The 16,920-nt window shown below is 40.6% G+C and overlaps 3 protein-coding genes across 8 annotated transcripts in view; 1 reads left to right on the top strand and 2 right to left on the bottom strand.

The window, feature by feature from the left end:
- Positions 1–4,532, top strand: part of rock2a (rho-associated, coiled-coil containing protein kinase 2a) — a 33,528-nt gene extending 28,996 nt beyond the window's left edge. The window contains exons 31-33 of one of the 6 annotated variants that reach the window (XM_069535297.1): positions 527–740; positions 1,253–1,349; positions 3,496–4,532. In XM_069535297.1, coding sequence (XP_069391398.1) covers positions 527–740; positions 1,253–1,346 — 308 coding nt within the window. In that variant the 3' untranslated portion in view covers positions 1,347–1,349; positions 3,496–4,532. Of the gene's footprint in view, positions 1–526; positions 741–1,252; positions 1,350–1,548; positions 1,764–1,884; positions 1,969–2,857 lie in introns of those variants that run through there. The other 5 variants (XM_069535298.1, XM_069535296.1, XM_069535301.1 and 2 more) reach the window with 5 other exon arrangements.
- Positions 4,533–4,581: 49 nt separating this feature from the next.
- slc66a3 (solute carrier family 66 member 3) lies at positions 4,582–12,075 on the bottom strand. The gene is made up of 7 exons (XM_020084982.2): positions 11,728–12,075; positions 9,834–9,916; positions 8,646–8,715; positions 8,467–8,524; positions 7,213–7,333; positions 6,468–6,509; positions 4,582–5,066 (listed from the first exon to the last, which is right to left on the bottom strand). The coding sequence occupies exons 1-7, from the start codon at positions 11,871–11,873 to the stop codon at positions 4,966–4,968; spliced, it is 621 nt and encodes a 206-aa protein (XP_019940541.1). The 5' UTR covers positions 11,874–12,075; the 3' UTR covers positions 4,582–4,965.
- Positions 12,076–12,835: 760 nt separating this feature from the next.
- cimip5 (ciliary microtubule inner protein 5) lies at positions 12,836–15,209 on the bottom strand. Its single transcript, XM_020084807.2, has 3 exons — positions 14,851–15,209; positions 14,448–14,487; positions 12,836–13,999 (listed from the first exon to the last, which is right to left on the bottom strand). Exons 1-3 carry the CDS (start codon positions 15,075–15,077, stop codon positions 13,802–13,804), a joined length of 465 nt encoding a protein of 154 aa, XP_019940366.2. The 5' UTR covers positions 15,078–15,209; the 3' UTR covers positions 12,836–13,801.
- Positions 15,210–16,920: the final 1,711 nt, after the last annotated feature.

Below are 16,920 nucleotides of genomic sequence, written 5' to 3'. Positions count from 1 at the left end.
GTTCCCACCAGAGGGTCCGTCTTTGAACTAAGATTGGTGCTGCATAATTGTAGCTATAAGGTTTATCTAACGACCATGTTGGAGCACATTGGCTGTCGTCTGATGACAAATTTGCTTTTTGGGGCAACAATCAATATAAAACATAACAAGTATTTGTAGGGCTTCCTGTGTAGATAGTGGATATTCCCTGTAGTTTCTTTTAACACACATGTTGAATGTTTCAGTACACAGATTACATTTTTTGTCGCTGGTACAGGTCCAGGCAACATTTAAGATAATCTGTATTATCAATTATCTTCTTATGAATTCAGATTAACTAAAAACATGGTAGCCGATGTAGTTTGGTCAATGTGTTCAGCCTCTTTTGCTCTCCACACAGATTGTTTACTGATGGGAAACCAAAGCCTACTGATTGGGCAAACTAGAAACGGAAACCAGAATGCTTCCAGCCTTAAAGTCATCGTTGCAGAATCTGTTTATAGAGACTGATGTGATACTAAGGGTAACAGAAAATTCCTCTCCTTAGTAAACTACGATGTGTCAACGGCCAAAAACCTGCTGCTGCTCGCCGTGTCCCAGGAGGAGCAGCAGAAGTGGGTGAGCCGGCTGGTCAAGAAGATTCCCAAGAAGCCTCCGCCGCCAGAGCACTTTGCACGCTCCTCGCCACGCGCCTCCATGAAGGTGCAGCCCAGCCAGTCCATGAGGAGGCCCAGTCGACAGATCCCAACCAGCAAGAGCAGGTAGACATGCAGAGAGGAGAGCGAGACTGGATGGTTTTTTTTCTTTCTAGACAAACTGTGAGATAAATAAATAAAATTAAAACTAATATTTTTTCTTAGTGACATTCACCAGATTGATATTGGTCCTTTATGCATTTATGTTGGATTACACATGGGGTCAGTAGTGAGCCAAGAATATATTTTATCTTCTAATACACAAAAGTTAGAAAATACTACAAAATAAAACCATCTATAAGGGTATAATGGTGTAGGGGTCACACATTTGCTTCTTAGTTAAAGACATATATATTATGTAAATGATCAGTGTTGCATTTGTTGGCTGTGAAAGACCTAAAAGTTGACGTAATGATGTTCCATTATTTCTTTTAGGTGAGATACTCTCACTACATCCTGTGCTTGTTCTTGTGTTCATACTCCATCTGCTGTTGTTAATTTCTTTGGGGTTATATCCTCTGGTCAAGGTTAATTCTACTCTGACAGCTTAGTATTATATTTTCTCTTTTCTGGATCAGATTGTCCTTTTTGAATACGCTGAAAAACTGGCCACTGTTACCAGAAAGGTCAAACGTTCCCCTAAAGCAGTGTTCATGTTGCCATGATTTTTAAAAGGTAGGAATACTATCAGTTGTTTTTTTGTTTTTTTTCCTTCCTGTGGGTGATGTTTTCTTCACACGTCCCTGGGCCAGTGTTGTTGTGTCCCTCAGGACCACCCTTTACGTGACATGAGAACGGCTGCCAGAACTGAGTGCATTAACAGATTATCTGCAGTGACTGTTACCTGGCCATCAAAACTCATCTCCCCTTTCAGATTGGACGACTTTGGTCTCCAGGACTGGCACTGGGCGTTGGATGAAATCGAGGATGACTGTTCCTCAATTCATTTCTGAGACCACATGTGGTAACACTGTGTGCAGTGAGTGCAGTGATTTCAGTGGCAGTGCAGTTTTAGTGTGGAAACGCCATTTTTCAATGAAAACCTACTCCTGATGCAGCCTTGTTTTCTGACGTGAGACCCCTAAAAGTAATGTTGTCTTCAGGGGGATGTCTGACCACAGCAGCTACAGAAACATACATTTTAGATTTTCCTAAAGCTGCCCTCCTCCGGTCACAGTGTCCTGTTGACATGTTCAAAAATTCCTCGCAGATGTGACCTTGCGTTCTCTGACCTCAGCCCTCGCAGGTCAAACGGCTTCAAAATGAGGCGAGGAGAATCCAACACTGGACACTGGTACAATAACGACTTCCCCATTCCTTTGCTTCCTTCAGTCACATGTTTTCCTGTAAACAACTTGTTTCCTGAGAAGAGGTGTTTTTGCTGTGAATGTGGGGACACAGTCCTGGTTGTCTGTTTGTGGTGGTGGCGCACACACATTTGACTGTTCACTTGATAACTGGGGTCACTTCACTACTGGTTGTTTGACAGGGAAGCATTTTGCTCTGGGGGAAAACAGATTTGTATTCACTTCTATACAGGTTCATTTATCAATTCAATTTTAATATTTGTGCAAGTGACTACATCTTCTCAGGATTTAAACATTTTGTTAATTTATAATTGTTTACAGTAAAATTGATGAATTATAAAATATACTATATCTCTACCTATTACACCAGAGCCTGATATACCTGTGGGTTTAGCTTGTTACAAATGTGTTGGCTGATATGTTTGTAAAGGAAAGCAACCAAGGACATCTAAACAGATTTCAGCCAATAATATTATTTTTCTCAATTTATATTTATTTAATATGAGTCTCAAATATTAGTACTGGCCTAAAAAAAATCCTGAAGTGGTTGGACTGTACTTGAAATCTTAAAAAGTGTAATTTGATCAAGGCCAGAAATAGAATCTCTCACATCAGATTCAACACACTTCAACGTTAGTATTGACATGGTGTCTATGAAAAAAAGGACTTGGGTCCAGACCTTACACATACACGCCTGTCAACAAGACACCAGGGAATCAAGTTCATAGATTAACTGTAGAAGGTCTGAAGACAGATGAAAGTGAGAACGAGTGATGGAGGGTTCTTTACTTGATGTCATTTAAATCTTCAATCTTCTTGACTTCTCTTTCAAGATTCTTGTACTAACCCTGCATCTGTTTGTCTCTCCTCTTCCAGTTAACCTTGCTTGGGAGTGTGGTGCATCTTCGAGGTGGTGGGATGTGTTTCCTCCTAAATCAAAGACTGTGTATACAAAGCTCTGTTTGCAGACCAGCACACTGAACTCCACATCACTTCTCCACAACCCTCACCCCCCCCCTGTCCTGCTTCAGCCTGTGACAGTCACAAAGTCTGTTTTCCCTTTTCATCAAACTTCAGCCGTCGAATTATTAGCTGAAGTCTTCTCCCAGGCCGAGACGAGAACAAATCAGTGTCTCTGAGGGGAGGGAGCTGGAGGAGCACGTTCGGATCCCACACAACACGAGAGAGCTCTTATAAACTCGACTCGAGGGCTGACAAGAAGGGGATATACTTACCTCAACACTTCTCACCAAGACACGCTGCCTGAGTTAAGGACCCAGCAGGAAAACTCTCGACTCCGCTTTTGGGAAATCTCGTGGCCAAATAAGAAAAAGGACATTTTTGTGTGTTAAATGATTGTTACGGTTTTAATGGGGGAACACTACACTCAGAAGATAGTAAATTCTGTATTTAGTCCACCCACAGTTGAGCTTGATCCCAGATACAGTATCTGTACTTATTCAAACTCTTTAACATTGATTGTAGCTTCCTGCTTCTCACCATTCTGCTTTCAGGGGCGTGTCCACACTGGGTCGCAGAAACTTGAATGAGGTACTAAGAGCGAACAAGCTGTGACTTCTGGGAAAGTCAGCGAGGCGGGGGAAGGAGTGTGTGATTCCTCGCGGATTCGAGCAGACTACTCCCGGAGTGCCTCTCATTCAGATTTCTGATTGTGGCGCGCTCTGAATCACTGGATTGCTGTCGTTTGTCGTGACTCCAGTAACGGTTACAAGTGAACACAATCCTGCTCTGAATGGCATTAGATGGAGATCCTCACAATCCCATAATCAAACCTGCACTGTGGGCTCTGAGGGTTGATGTTTACTGAATTCTGGGGGGGGGGGTGCACCGTTCATGCTTCTCTGATCCGAGCTCGGCTCCGTTGATGTTTTTTGAATGTACATCTGGGCATATACCAGAGATGACACACAGGCATTGTATTACTTCCAAATATACTTGACTGAAGCCTCCTTTCATCACCAACTGCTCTGAGTGAACCTGCATGTGTTTTGCCTTTTCAGGCCTCACACTTGAGTGCTGTCACCCACAGGCCTCCACCTGTTAAACCTAGTTTTTTTTTAAGTCATTCCTCACAGTGAGAAACGAGGGGAATTTATCAAAGAGAAGCAGAAACATTGAAGGTATGCAAACATGTCCCATCAGTCCAAATACTGAGCAGCACTATTCCATTGAACGTTTTTTTTAAGTGTTTGTCCTGATATTTTTGTATTAAAAGTAACCAAACTCTGAGTTTGGGCACATTGTTGTGTGTATGTGGGTTATATAGCAGCTGGAGAGTAAACTATGTGAGTGGGTGTGAGTGTGTGTGTGAGTGTGTGTGTGTGTGTGCTGAGTGCTCTCCTTTAACCAAGAAGCATGTTTTATACCTATAAATATACACAGTATATATTTTACATGCCATACAGTGCACATGATATTATTTATACAGCCTTGTCCACTTTGTATTTAAGGGCTCTACATCCAGATTGCATGTTTGCTACCAAACAGCTCTTTAATAATAACCACTTCAACAATAAAGACATGGATGTGCCTTTTGGTTTCAGATTATTTCTCCAGGATTTTCAAGTACGACCACAGTGTAACACTTTGAAATGTTTGATTTATTAAAATAGTTCAGAAATGAACGTCACATTTATAAAAACTATTTAAAATACAGTATTCCTTGTCCTGAGTGGGAAGATCTCAGATGTCCTTGGCTCTTGCTGATCAATAATTAACACTAACAGTAAGAATCGTTGCTCTCTGTTCTCACTACAGATGTAGAAGATAACTAGTCACTGGAATGTTAATAAGTAAATGTGCAGGTTAAACACTGGGATAAAAAAACAGTACAAAAGCACATGTTTAGGAAAGAATTCCAAACCAATCTGGCACGACTGATGTGACCTGTCGGTGTCACGTTTGTCGATGCGGGCCTGATTCCAAAGTAACCCTGAATAAACTCGGGATCCAGCTCTTAGAGCTCAGTCGTCTTTCTTGGAGCCGCGGCTGCGCCTCTGGTAGTGGAGCACGGTGAGCAGCACCCACAGGTTCAGCAGCGTCATGACGATGAACCGCACCAGAACTGTGACAAAGGCAGAGTTAATCAGAAAAAAAACGATGGGAAGTGTTCACCATGAACCATCGATGCAGTGAACTGTGCTGATAAATGGAGGATCTGTGAAAAGCTGCTGAAGTGAACGTTTCTGCCTCTGATGAAAACCTAACATGGTCACAGGGTTTCATTTAAAGTGCAGTGACGGTCGAAACATGAATGGATGATGAATGTTGTGTGCAGAGGTTTCTATAAATGATCTGTGGTGCAGAGAAGTCAGAAAACTTTGTGTTCATCCGACCTGGTTTATCTGCAGTGAAGATTTTATGGTCAATGTTTTTCATACAATGAAACTGAACTTACGTCATTACTGTTCACATGTGTGGTTTATATACAAGTTTGAAATATTGTTCCTAAAAGGTGTTATTTTTTTCACATAAGGAATCGACACAAGCTTCATACCGAAGTTCACAACTTTTCAAAATAAAAGCTTGAAATAAAGCATTGCAGCAACAAAACATATTGCTAATGAGGAATGTTGCTGCCATGACAGATCAACAAGCAGAAGTCTGGGTCAAATTCTAATGATCTGGTCTAACACAGCTGCTGACTGCTGCTGTAGTTTATATAATGACGTACAAGAGGACATGTTCAACTGTCCTCAGACTGAAGGTTCACTGCCCCGCCCCCACTGACTGCTGCAGATCGCCTGTGTATTCCATTTTTATTAATATCCAAGTATCGCATGTCCAAACCATAGCAAACTCGCACTGCACTGTCTTGGGCACTTAACAATGCACATGGCAGGTGTGAAGCTGATGAGATGAAGGGTTTGCCATATTTTCACATAGACAGACAGAAAGACAGAGGTTTGTGGAACTAGTGAATAGATATTAACAGTTTCAGTCACTCTGTTAAATCATGAGATTGTCCTCTGCAGAAAATACAGCCTCCACAGACCGAAGAAGCCAAAGTTTTCACGTCTCGTACTGTTTTGAGAAGTGGCCGCTCACATTCTTGACCTGGTTGTACGTCTTTTACTCTACTTCCTGTGAGTTCCCAGAGGAAGTACTTCGCTGAACTGTGCATGCAAAGAATTCCATTGGCCTTTATCAATATCCAGGTTCCCATTCAGCTGCACTTTTTACTTTTTGTAAAAAAAAAATACCTTTAATGAAAATCAAAACTTTAACTGAACACAGAAACACCTACTGTGTATGAAATCCTACTTCATATTGGACACTGCAAGGTTACAGCATTTTCTCCCTCGAGTTAAAGCTAACACCAGAACCACATGAGATGAAAACATTTTTTAACTCATGTAAAATTATGACTGTCGATATTTAGAGAACAAATCTTTTTCAAGAGACTATTAAGGATGCTTATGTGGAATGCGTCAGATCCACAGTCATTTCTAATTCAGTCTCTTACCCTGCGTGTCTCCAGTTGTCACCGTGGTGGTGTAGATCCGTGCTGAAACAAAGAGGCAGCCGAGTTAATGACTTCCTAATTATCCAAGAGAGCCTGATATTTTATTAATGAAGTCTTGAATTGCTAATTTATTAAATTAGGAGCCGAGTAAATAGTTCAATACATATTCATGAAGTTAAACATTACAGTACTTTAGGGAGAAGGGGAAAGTCTCATAAATTGATAAAGTGCTTGTGTAAAGCCTTCCATGATTTTTTTATTTAAACTTTCCAGACTTGCCAAATAGTTTAGTTCCATGACATTACATAAAAATGTAAAGCTGTTGTAAGAATATTTTTTACAATCATGTTTCAAATGCGGATGTGGACACATAAAAGAGCCTCATCCAACTCTACAGATGCATTTACAGCCCAGTGTTTATCTGTTTTTAGAGTTAAAGCAACACTATGTAACGTCTACTGTGCAACAGCGCCCTCTGTAGTCACACAGTGATTCATTCTATTGGGCTTCGTCCCACTCACTGAACTGAAACACAACTGACTGGTGGATATTACCCATGATCCCCTGCTTGCTGAACCAGAAAAGCTGCTGCTGTAACAAATACACCAAACAGAATGAATATTGGAGATAAATGCTGGTTTCTAAGTCTTATTAACTGATCTACAGCTCAGCTTAACTATTGATATTGACTTTGGCCTGATTCTGGAAATTTGAACTGTTGTTTAGATGTTTTATTTTCACTCACCCATACACGTGTAGGTGGCCATACCCCAGGAGAGGGCGCTAACCTGCCCCGCGTCCTTGGATCTCCACAAACACTGCAGTTGTGCAAACTTACTGGCTGCACTGATGAATGTGCACAGGCTCTGAGGAGAGAGAGAGGGGGTCAGACTGGATACATCTCATGAAAGACACGCAGATCAAGTCCGAGCATTGTTTCAGTGTGTAGGACTGAACTAATGCAAATAACTCAACACCTCCTCACGTCACCTTCCCTCTCCAAGCACCTAGAACCCCAGACAATATAAAAGATGGACAACGTGACAGCTTCCCAAGAGTGAAGCCAGTGTCTCAATCGCCACCTGGTGGCTGTCTGCAGTATAGGTCATAAATCCTGCTTCCTCCATGTTACTTAAAGGGGCATGGGTCAAACTAAAAAGTCAAATAAATTCTAGGTAGTTGTTATCACACTGATAAAAGCTGTCAAGTTCAATGAATTTGACATGACAAGCAGTTTGTTTGAACACATTTGATGTGGCTCCGCTTGTGTGTGGAGCCTCTGCAGCCCTCGCTGTGTGGAAATCCAACAGGTGAGCCCACAGATGGTTCAAAGTCAACACACAGCCTCACCTATGTTTGTTACGCTGCCGTCGGCAGTTTAGAGCTGCTTGTCACATGCTTTGGTGTCTGCTCACGATGGCTTTGCTTGCTAGCCTCCTCCAATTTCAAAGCAAAACAACATGACAATACTGATAGGAGCATGCAAGGTCACGCTCACAGTGAGTGCCCTCTGCTGGATCATGATACAAACTACTTCACGCGGTCTGATGCGCTTCTAGACTTTGAATTCAAAGAAGTCAAATGGTATTAAATTATAAACTAATGAAAACATCATAATAAATATCATATTCCATTTCTGCTGAATCCTGCACGCTAGACCTTTTACTGATGTCTCAGTAAAATATGACCTGCAGTGCTTGAGTTGAGCTTAATCTCTAAAACTTTCTGTAGCTTCTAAAAACTTGGAAGAGAATTAAGTGTTGTGTGGTCACTGCTCTCACTGATATGTGGAAATGCCTCCAGACTTCACAGCATCACATAACAGGACTACTTGGCATTTATAAGGTCTGGACATCTCCCGGGGATACAGCAGGTGCAATGATGTCTGGGTAACTTTCTGTTCAAGCCTCCGCCTCATTACCCCTGACTGATGACACACCGTCCCTCTGCTTACTCTCTGACATGCTGACTTAAGATTGATGTTGCACTGATTTATTACCATGGCCAGATCTATGATCCACTTCTCCACGGTGAGGAGCCTCCAGCCTCCGACAAACCTGCACACATTATGTTCAGGCAATAACACGTGACGTAGAAAAAATCAGCAAAGGCCGACGGGTCATTGATTTTCTTCGATGATCAGCTATTAGGAAGTGAAACAGTGCGGTGGAAGGATACACCAGAGTGTAGATGAGGCTCTGCTGCAGGCTGCCGCTGTAGTGAAGAATAAGGAGCAGGAGGACGACGTCTGAGGACAGAGGACAGGTTAGAACACGCCCTGAGCTCTTCGGGGTTAATGACGACTGACTGCACGTTTCACAGGGCTGGCTTTGAATTTCTCATTCATGGATCACTGATATACTGTTACATGTTTTCACTGTCTCATTAAATTGTTCATAAGACATTTTTTATAGTTAACACAACTCAAATTTGCTTTTGAAGGAGTGACATGTGACCCCACCAGAGTTAAGATGTCAGAGATGTGGGGTTGATATAAACAGAGCTCTGATGCAGGAACATATTCTGTTGCTGTGGTTCTCACTTAGTTCAACACAGTCTGTAGACTTTCTATAAAGTGTTTCTATACATATGACTATGGCGTTCTCACATTATATCAGTTATTGATTAACCATGCACATTATCTGTTGATTTATTGTCACCTGTACATTAAAATGAACGATTGGCATAAAACTGGCACTTTGATGCTTTAAAAACAAGATCTTTCTAAATGTTTAAAATTGTGTCTGGTTTTATAAAAACTGTTTTTCCCCCCAATTATTATAAAAAACTAAAAGGTGTATCTAGAAATAACACAAATCCATTGAAAACAAGTAATATCTATGGTGATTTGCATTTTTTTCTATAGTTTATAGGTTTTCTTGATGTATAAGGGGGTGAGTGGAGGCCTGTGTTTTACTTAAAGGTTTATTTAAGTAGTCAAAGAAAAAACATTCATTTCAAAGTTAACAATTCCCTAAATTTAAGAATAACAGGAGGGTTAAACAAATACATTTCCCTGTTTGTGCTTATGTGTCATCAGGAAGTTGGTATTTGTCGTCAGGAAGTTGGTATTTGTCGTGCAAGTCAATAATACTGAGAAAAAACAACAGGACGTGTGTCTTGTGTGTGACATGTCTTAATTTGATCATTTCTTATTCTGAATATGACATTATTCACTATTCATTAATAACACTAATCAAGGAGTCTAGATTAAAAAAAGATCTGCAGAGAAATATATTTTGCATGTATGTAAATTGGCTGTAATTTATAGAAGTGACAATAAATCTGTTTATTAAAAATTGACTTATTACGTAAAATCTGAAAATAACACTTTTGAAGGACATCACATAACGTCAGACGACTCACCCTGAGCGATGAGGATCGGATACTCCAGGTATGTTGGAGGTGGGTAGTCATAGTACATCTGGTACGTTACAAATACAATGAACCTGCGAAGAACAGAACATGGTGTCAGGTTATTTATTCAGCGCTGATTTAAACGAAACACTGGAGCCATGTTCGAAAGCAAACACAACAAAAACTGCACAATGAGTAATGTAGTGAGGAGGATTTTCACTGCTGAAGCTCAGGCGTCATATAACGGATAGACTGGTTGGTCACCAAGCACAATAAACAAACTGGAAGGAGTTTTTTTCAGCCAGATCTTATCTCGTCTTGAGCGAAACAATTTCAGAGACTCCACAGTTGAAGATCCTGTTTAACGTACAGCTGGATGCATGTGCTTACAGGCTGTGTGTGTATGAGCAGGCATGGTGACGGATGCAAGGTGAAGTTGCCATGATGATAAACAATCAAACATGAAATTTGAAAGAAAACTGCACAAGGGAATTTCACATGTTAGAGGTGTAATCCCAAAATCCTGGAGGGATGATAAAAATAAATCTCTCTCACCGACTGCAGCTCAGGAGACAGATTTGAGTTTTACACTCACATGGATCATTTAGTTAGCTATGAATTTTATCAGGGGTTTTATCTGAACAAGGACTTGTCACATTACAAGAAGCACAGTCGATGGTGGCACTTTGCCATATTCATTTCCAGCTTTTTGCCCCTTGGACAGGCTGGAAATGAAGAGGTCAGGAATCTGAAAATCTCACCAACCGGTGGAAAGATTTCACAGTCAGACGTGTTGATCGATGAAAACGGACTGCCGGCTGATTTAATCTGGGCTCTATTTTGTACAGAGCAATAACCCATGATTTACTGCAACTTTAATATGTGGTCATACACTGTAAATCCAGATTCTTCCCACAAAGTGACAATGCCTAATACCACAGATCCATTAGAGAGGACAAGGCTGAATGTATGTTTAACCAGGGATGGGTTTTTTTCCTCTGGACTACAGCTTTGCTTTATAATTTATATTTAGAAAACAAATGCATTGCTGGATAAACGTCTCGCCCAGTGCAGCTCTGATAAGGCTTGTCTCTTTCACTGTAGCATGCACAATGACGGCAGGCCATCGCTCACCCACATAGTGGAGACGTTGAGGTCAGAGCTGCTGCTGCCAGGCACAGAGGAGAGAGAGGACACTGAGAAATTACACAGACGGACAGACACACAGATGCTAAACTCCAAATAATCCTCGTGAACAACTAGTGGACGCAGATACATTAGAGAAAAACTGTGATTTAGGATCACGCAACACAGTTGGTTCATCCAGATGTTGGGACAAACAGACCAACAAGAGGACAGTTTCTTTTTCCTCATATTGAATGTTAGGCCTTCACAGTGGGATTCTTCTTCTTTATTAAGAGGCAGCTTTTGAGTTGTGGGCCTCAGTCAGTGATCATACAGGAGACAATCTGCTCATGTCCTATTTAACTCCTAATCTACTAAAAAAAGAGTGTGCATGACGCAGAGAGTCAGGGAGGATGGTTGGGCTTTAATAGAGTTTAAACGTTTTATTAGAATTATAACAGGCAGATGGGGGATTCAATTTATGCAGAATCTTTCTCCGTGTACTAGGGATTCAGTGTTTGGTCATATGTCACAGTTTAGAGAATGCACGCCCCTAAAAACAAAAAGGAAACGATCAACTTGACAGATTTTAAACGGAGTCTGGATGTGTGGTTTTCTACACATGGGATACACACTGGTGAACAGGAAGACATCACATCGGTGATTTAATCATCTGCAAAGTGATCCCACACACACACACACACACACACACACACACACACACACACACACACACACACACACACACACACACACACACACACACACACTGTCCTACCCGGTGAGCTCCAGCAGCAGGCTGTGGAGGCTCACTCCGCTGGAGGACTTGACTCTGATCAGCACGAAGATCTGCGGGAACTTCAGCACCATGCACACAAACAACGTGCTGACGTTAGCGACGTGCAACAGCGTGTCCGTCTCCATCTTCTGTCCGCACACAACCTGTTCACCGGCTGATCCCTGAGGACTCTTACTCTCACAGCCAGATGTGCTACTGCTACTGCTTCTGATGATGATGATGATGCACTGTCAGCAGTGACTACTCACACCATTCTCAAACAACTTCCATTTTACGCTTTCAAAATAAAAGTAGGTAACCCTGAAATGGGATCTCGTGCAACATTTGCGATAATTGTGTGTTTGGTGAAATTGCCATGGTTGGAAAAAAATCAGAATTGGTTTTAAGGCAACTGCGGGTATAAAACAAAATCACGGGTAAGACAAAAGCAAAAGTCTTAAAATAAAATTAGACACCTTTAATTTGAAGGCAGACTTCTTCACTTCCCTTTCTTATTTTTTCCTGCCAGCTGGTATCCTCTCTCACTTCCGCATACATCCGCTGAGAGCTGATTCATGCATCTGATTGGCTCGTTGTGCACAGTTTGAAATCGCAGTGTTCTGTTCGCCTCTTCCTGTCCTTTAATGTTGTGGAACCTACACCACGAGAACAAAGTCAAACATAATCTGTCACATTGTCAAGACTCAACCTAGAATCACTCCACATTCAGCCTTTACACTGATGTTTTAATAAACTATGACAAAGGGACACTATTATTGTTCAAAATGTTGTTATTATTAGTTAGAAATGTGGTGTAATTAAAGTATTGTTTTTCATCTTTTAACTAGTTTTAAATGAAATAAACTTGTGGTCATAGAGTTCTGGGTGTTTTTCAGTCTCCACGATAAGTTTTGTGTCATCAATTCTTGATCCAGCGACACCCCTGCACTCGGGTCTGATCCCCCTGCAGTGGGCTTCCTCAGGAATTGGTGTCTTTTGAGTAAAAGGTTAAAAAACCCAAAGAAACTGAGGAACAGAGCTGAAGACGTGGCCCACTCGTTAAAACTTCGCTATTATCCACTATTACCACTACAAAAAATACACGCAGTTTACTTTAAAAAGGTAAAATCTTTATTCCAGTGAGATGTTGACTTTGATCATCTGAAGATCACTTTTTCTAATTCCCCAGGCAACAACATTTTCATTCAAATTTAGACAAAGGGGCAGTGATTTACAACAACATTTCATCATATGGTGTGTTTTTCAGGCAGCTACAACAGCACAAACACACGAGGTATGCTGCCTGTCCTGTAAAGTTCAGGTGGATACACAACATTCTTTGAAAATCACAAAAATAAAATTAGTGAAGTTCCGTGGAACAATGGCTTAGGTCCTGAATAACATGTAAACAGTGTTTTACTTTTTTTAACTAAAAAAATAAAACCACTTTATCACCAAAATAAAATATATTCCAACAGCATCAGTAAACAAAAGAATTAAAATGTTAAATTGATCGATGGAGCTGATGTTATTCGATATGCTATGTTGTCTTTTTTGAGCTCTACATCCCTTTGCATACTTTTAAGCTTTATGTTTTCTATTTAGTTCTTTCTTTTGCTTGTTTCTGGGTCCCTGCCTTTTTGAGTAGACACAACAGAGAAATGTGGAGGCGATACAACCTTGAAACTCATCCAAGTTTGATTAGGTCTCTTGTTAAATTATCAAGTATGTGGTTAAATAGTTGATGGAGCTCAGATGACACGAGTCTGATCTGCCGACATCTCATCTGTCTTTATTTGGTGAGTGAATATCTTTAACACAATACCTTACACAGTTTCTGTGTATGAACTAAAATATGATCAATGAATGATTGACTTATCTGGAAACTTAGCTGATGTAGGACAGCAAATATGGCTTCTATGTACATGTCTATACTTGACTTTAAACTAAAACCCCCACAACAGTAAATGTAAACTCACTTGAGTGTGACATATTTGTGAAGTTTGCAGAGTCCTGGCTGAGAGATAAAGATAAAACCTGATGTTCAGAGATCCTAGATCGTCTCCAGAGTGATCTAGCTGGGCAGCATCTCTGGATCCTTCTTGCTCTTGTGATAGCTCCCAGACCAGAGCAGCAGCCGGTCCAGTCTGACCAGTTCTCTCCCCAGTGGAGTGGACAGTTTGCTACCGAGCATCTGGGTGGTGGTGTTAGGGACGCGATCGGAGAAGAGCGATGTGTAGCTGGGCAATGGCTCCTCTGGCTTCAGCTGTCCCTGCAGAGACACAGGGGTCAAAGCACAGGCAGAGGTTTGCTGTGATGTTCAGTTTTGGAATAAATTCACTTTTTGGTCTCATCTATCAAGAAAGGACTAAAATGTGTACAGAGTAGATTCAAATATCATCACATAGATACATGGATAGTAAATATGGGTCTATGTATCGTATATGTTTCTGTTGGTAGCTGTTACACATTTCAGATATTTAATCAGTTTGGTGCTGATTGCTGTACAGATTAAAACCAATATGAGCGGATCTTTGCTTGTTGGTGCTTGTTTTTCTCTCCGTGCTTTCTCTTCTTGTACTGGTTATTCATTACCTGTGTAACACGAATGAACCAGAAACAAGAATAACGACATGAATTGACAGTTTTTTAATGTTTTCAGTCCACTTTTTTTTTTGTGTTGTAAATTTTAGCTTGGAATATCTGAACATTTTTCTTACCATCTGATCATAGTCCCTGAGAAAGCTCCAGTTCTTCTCCCTGTGGACCACAATGTATTTGTTAGGATGAGTCCACTAAGCTTTGGGCTGGTCATCAAGATGAAAATATTCACATCAGTCCATATACATGTGACATTATTATTGTTTTTCGGGTTTAAAGACTGCTGCTGAGTGAGGGATGTGGTTTTAAACTAGTCTTTATGAGCAGAGAATGACAAACACTTGATAAACAGCAAAACATTCTACACAACAAAGGGAGATCATTAAAAAATGAATGGATATAGCTCGCACAAAGCAAAGACATGCAGTATATCAATATATACTGAGCTTTTGTTGAATTGCATATAGATGTAATTTTATTGCCCAGTCCTTGAGATGTGTTAAAAACAAAGTCCACACTGACCATTCCCTCAGGCCTCTCCTCTCACTCCACACCAGCTCTCTCCACAGCTGGTCCCGGGTCGCAGGATCACTTCTGGCCGGACTCTGCTCCACACACACCGGGTCTCCTCCCTTAGCGCGCCGCGTCCTGTCCGCTGGAGGCTGCGTAATTGTCGGCCTGGCTCCGTTGGATCGCTCCGGTAAGCGGTATCCTGCAGAGGAGGCTCGTCTCACATTGTTCAGGTCCATGGTCGATGACTAAATGCGGCTGATCGATAAGTCAGACAGACTAAGAGTTGCGCATAAAGGAGTCACAGTAAACCCTGGTTTCCACGCGTCAGTGACCAGAGACACAATCACTGCAGGAGTTTTGTTGCACGTTTCCATGGAGACGGTGTTCGAACCATAGCCATCACACTGTTTTCACCAGCTGAGTAACACTTTCACAATAAAACAGACCACACAGGTTACATGTGAAACCTGCATTATACATCCATCCATTATACATCCATCCATTTATTCATACAATTGTTATTGCAAATATTGTTTAATTCATGCCAACATTTATTTATAATGTATGTATTTATAAATGGATTCAGAAATGTATTTCTACAATTATTTATTTATCTCTCCATCTATGTATATGTTCAGTGGGGAAATAATCAGCAGCGATTATCAACTGTTGACACTCACAAGATATAGTTCATAAGTGCACAGTGAAAATATAGATCTGCAAACCTTCTGAGTGTCCTACAGAGCCACCGTGTTCTACAGCTCTGGGATAAGTGGCTACTCCCCTGGAATGTGTTTGTTCTTGTCTTCATACTTTTCATGATGAAAAAAGGCAGTTTGTTGGATGTGAGGCCTTTTGTAGTCTGGCCTTGTAGGTTTATAATGGTGGTTGAACACACCAAGTGATTTCTGATGCAGCACACAGCACCTTTTTCAGTTGCCTCTCCTCCTGCTAACATATTTCCAAAACACATAGTTATTGCAAAGGTAAGAATTTTTCTACTGTCTCAAAATGAGAAGTCTGGGATGTGCTTTTTTCAGAATGGCGTTGTTGTAGCAACTGATTTTTAATCTTAAACCAAAATAATTAAAATCGAAATCAAGACAATTTAAAAAATCTACTACATATTTTATTACCACACTTCACATTTAAGTAAAACAAATCCAATGAATTAACCTGTGAACAGTGCTACCATTGAATCATCTGTAACTTATTGTGCCTATTTTTGGCCTTAATGTCAAGAGTTCTCATTCATGACTGCATAATTTGAGGAGACCTTTCATCAGCATCATCATATCCATTGCTCAGTTGACTGTTGACATATAGGCACTTCTGCCCTGGATAGCCAAAAAAGCAGTGACAGGTGCTGAAGGAAAAAATGAACAAGTGAGATTAATGTCAACCAGAGAGGACGAGACAGAGGCTTTCACATGTGCTGCAGGCTCTTCAGGTTGAATGAACACCGGTATCTGTCAGTGGTGCTGCCCTCCCTGAATATGGCCTCTCAGAATGGTCATCCATGGGAAGTGGATCCCATATGTTCCCACGCTACCCCTGGGAAATTACCATCTGCTGGATGGAGAGACTATGGCAGTTTATGAGAAGACAGGTTTTGGGCTTAAATATATCTGCATCCACTGTCTAACTCTGTGAATTCCAAGATGAATAAAACAAAATGTAACAAAATATATATTTTTTCCATTTCATATTTTTATATACAATTCACTGTTTTAGACGTATAATATTTGTACATGTAAAAATGCCTAACATATTTAAAATAACATGTTATCTGGAAATGCTATTTATGTAACATAGGATAGACTTTATTAATGCTGATCCAAGATTACAGAAATACAATAAACAATAGACTACAGACAATAAAAAGTAGATTAGTAGGTGTAGGAAAGAAATTGAAAATATAAAGTGTGTACAGAGTAAATGCAGAACCAGCGCCAATAGTAATATAGTAAAAATAAAATAGATTAGATGAGACAGTAAGGTGAGTGGTGGTAAGAAGTAATTCAGTAAGTAATCTTTGCATGAGAACTATACCATGTTATTCAAACAGTCTGTGTTTTA

This window comes from Paralichthys olivaceus, chromosome 12 (genome assembly GCF_024713975.1).
Source record: "Paralichthys olivaceus isolate ysfri-2021 chromosome 12, ASM2471397v2, whole genome shotgun sequence".
Taxonomy (NCBI): Eukaryota; Metazoa; Chordata; class Actinopteri; order Pleuronectiformes; family Paralichthyidae; genus Paralichthys; species Paralichthys olivaceus.
Note: the sequence above shows the minus strand (reverse complement) of the source record. Positions and strands in the feature narration are given on the sequence as shown.